We start from the raw sequence: 536 nt of genomic DNA on the forward strand, positions 1-536 counted from the left end.
GAGCTTCGGGGCAGCTGGGTCAAACCGGGAGCCTTTGAGCCCCGACCCAAAGCGGGCATCCGTCCCCAGCCTTGCCCTGGAGCTGGAGGTGGAAGATGACACTGGGGGGACCCTCAAGCGCAACCTGAGGAACATGTCCTACCGCGCTGCCATGAAGAGCTCGGGCACAGAGCCGGAGCCGGTGAATGCCGTCCCCTCGCTGAAACCCATCTCGGAGGATGGCAGCGCCCTGCCCGCCCGCAGCCCCGGCAGGAACAAGGTGGGTTCTGCATCTGCTGTCACCCACTTGCTCCTGGGAGGGGATTGAGCCCCAGCTTTCCGGGGGAAAAGCTGTTCCCAGGGGATCTGCAGAACCTTTTTCCTGAATTCCTGTGGGTTGCAGAGCTGTGTGAGCCCAATGTGGAGCTATCAGGGCTTGCTGAGTCTGGTGATGTGACCTATGCCTTGGGAAGCCTGCATGTCACCAGCAGATGCTGCAGGTCCCTGGAGAGCCCGGAAATAGCTGACATGGCTTTCATGGGGAGCGGAACTGGCTG

The 536-nt window shown here is 61.8% G+C and overlaps 1 protein-coding gene across 1 annotated transcript in view; it reads left to right on the forward strand.

Annotated features, from left to right (window-relative positions):
• LOC104527099 (rho guanine nucleotide exchange factor 16) overlaps window positions 1-536 on the forward strand; it is a 9,580-nt gene that overhangs the window by 362 nt on the left and 8,682 nt on the right. Inside the window, 1 exon segment of the mRNA XM_010170723.2 lies at window positions 1-259. This exon segment is cut by the window's left edge and continues 362 nt beyond it. Coding sequence (XP_010169025.1) covers window positions 1-259 — 259 coding nt within the window.

Source organism: Antrostomus carolinensis, unplaced genomic scaffold (assembly GCF_000700745.2).
Source record: "Antrostomus carolinensis isolate BGI_N321 unplaced genomic scaffold, ASM70074v2 scaffold27490, whole genome shotgun sequence".
In the NCBI taxonomy this organism is placed as follows: Eukaryota; Metazoa; Chordata; class Aves; order Caprimulgiformes; family Caprimulgidae; genus Antrostomus; species Antrostomus carolinensis.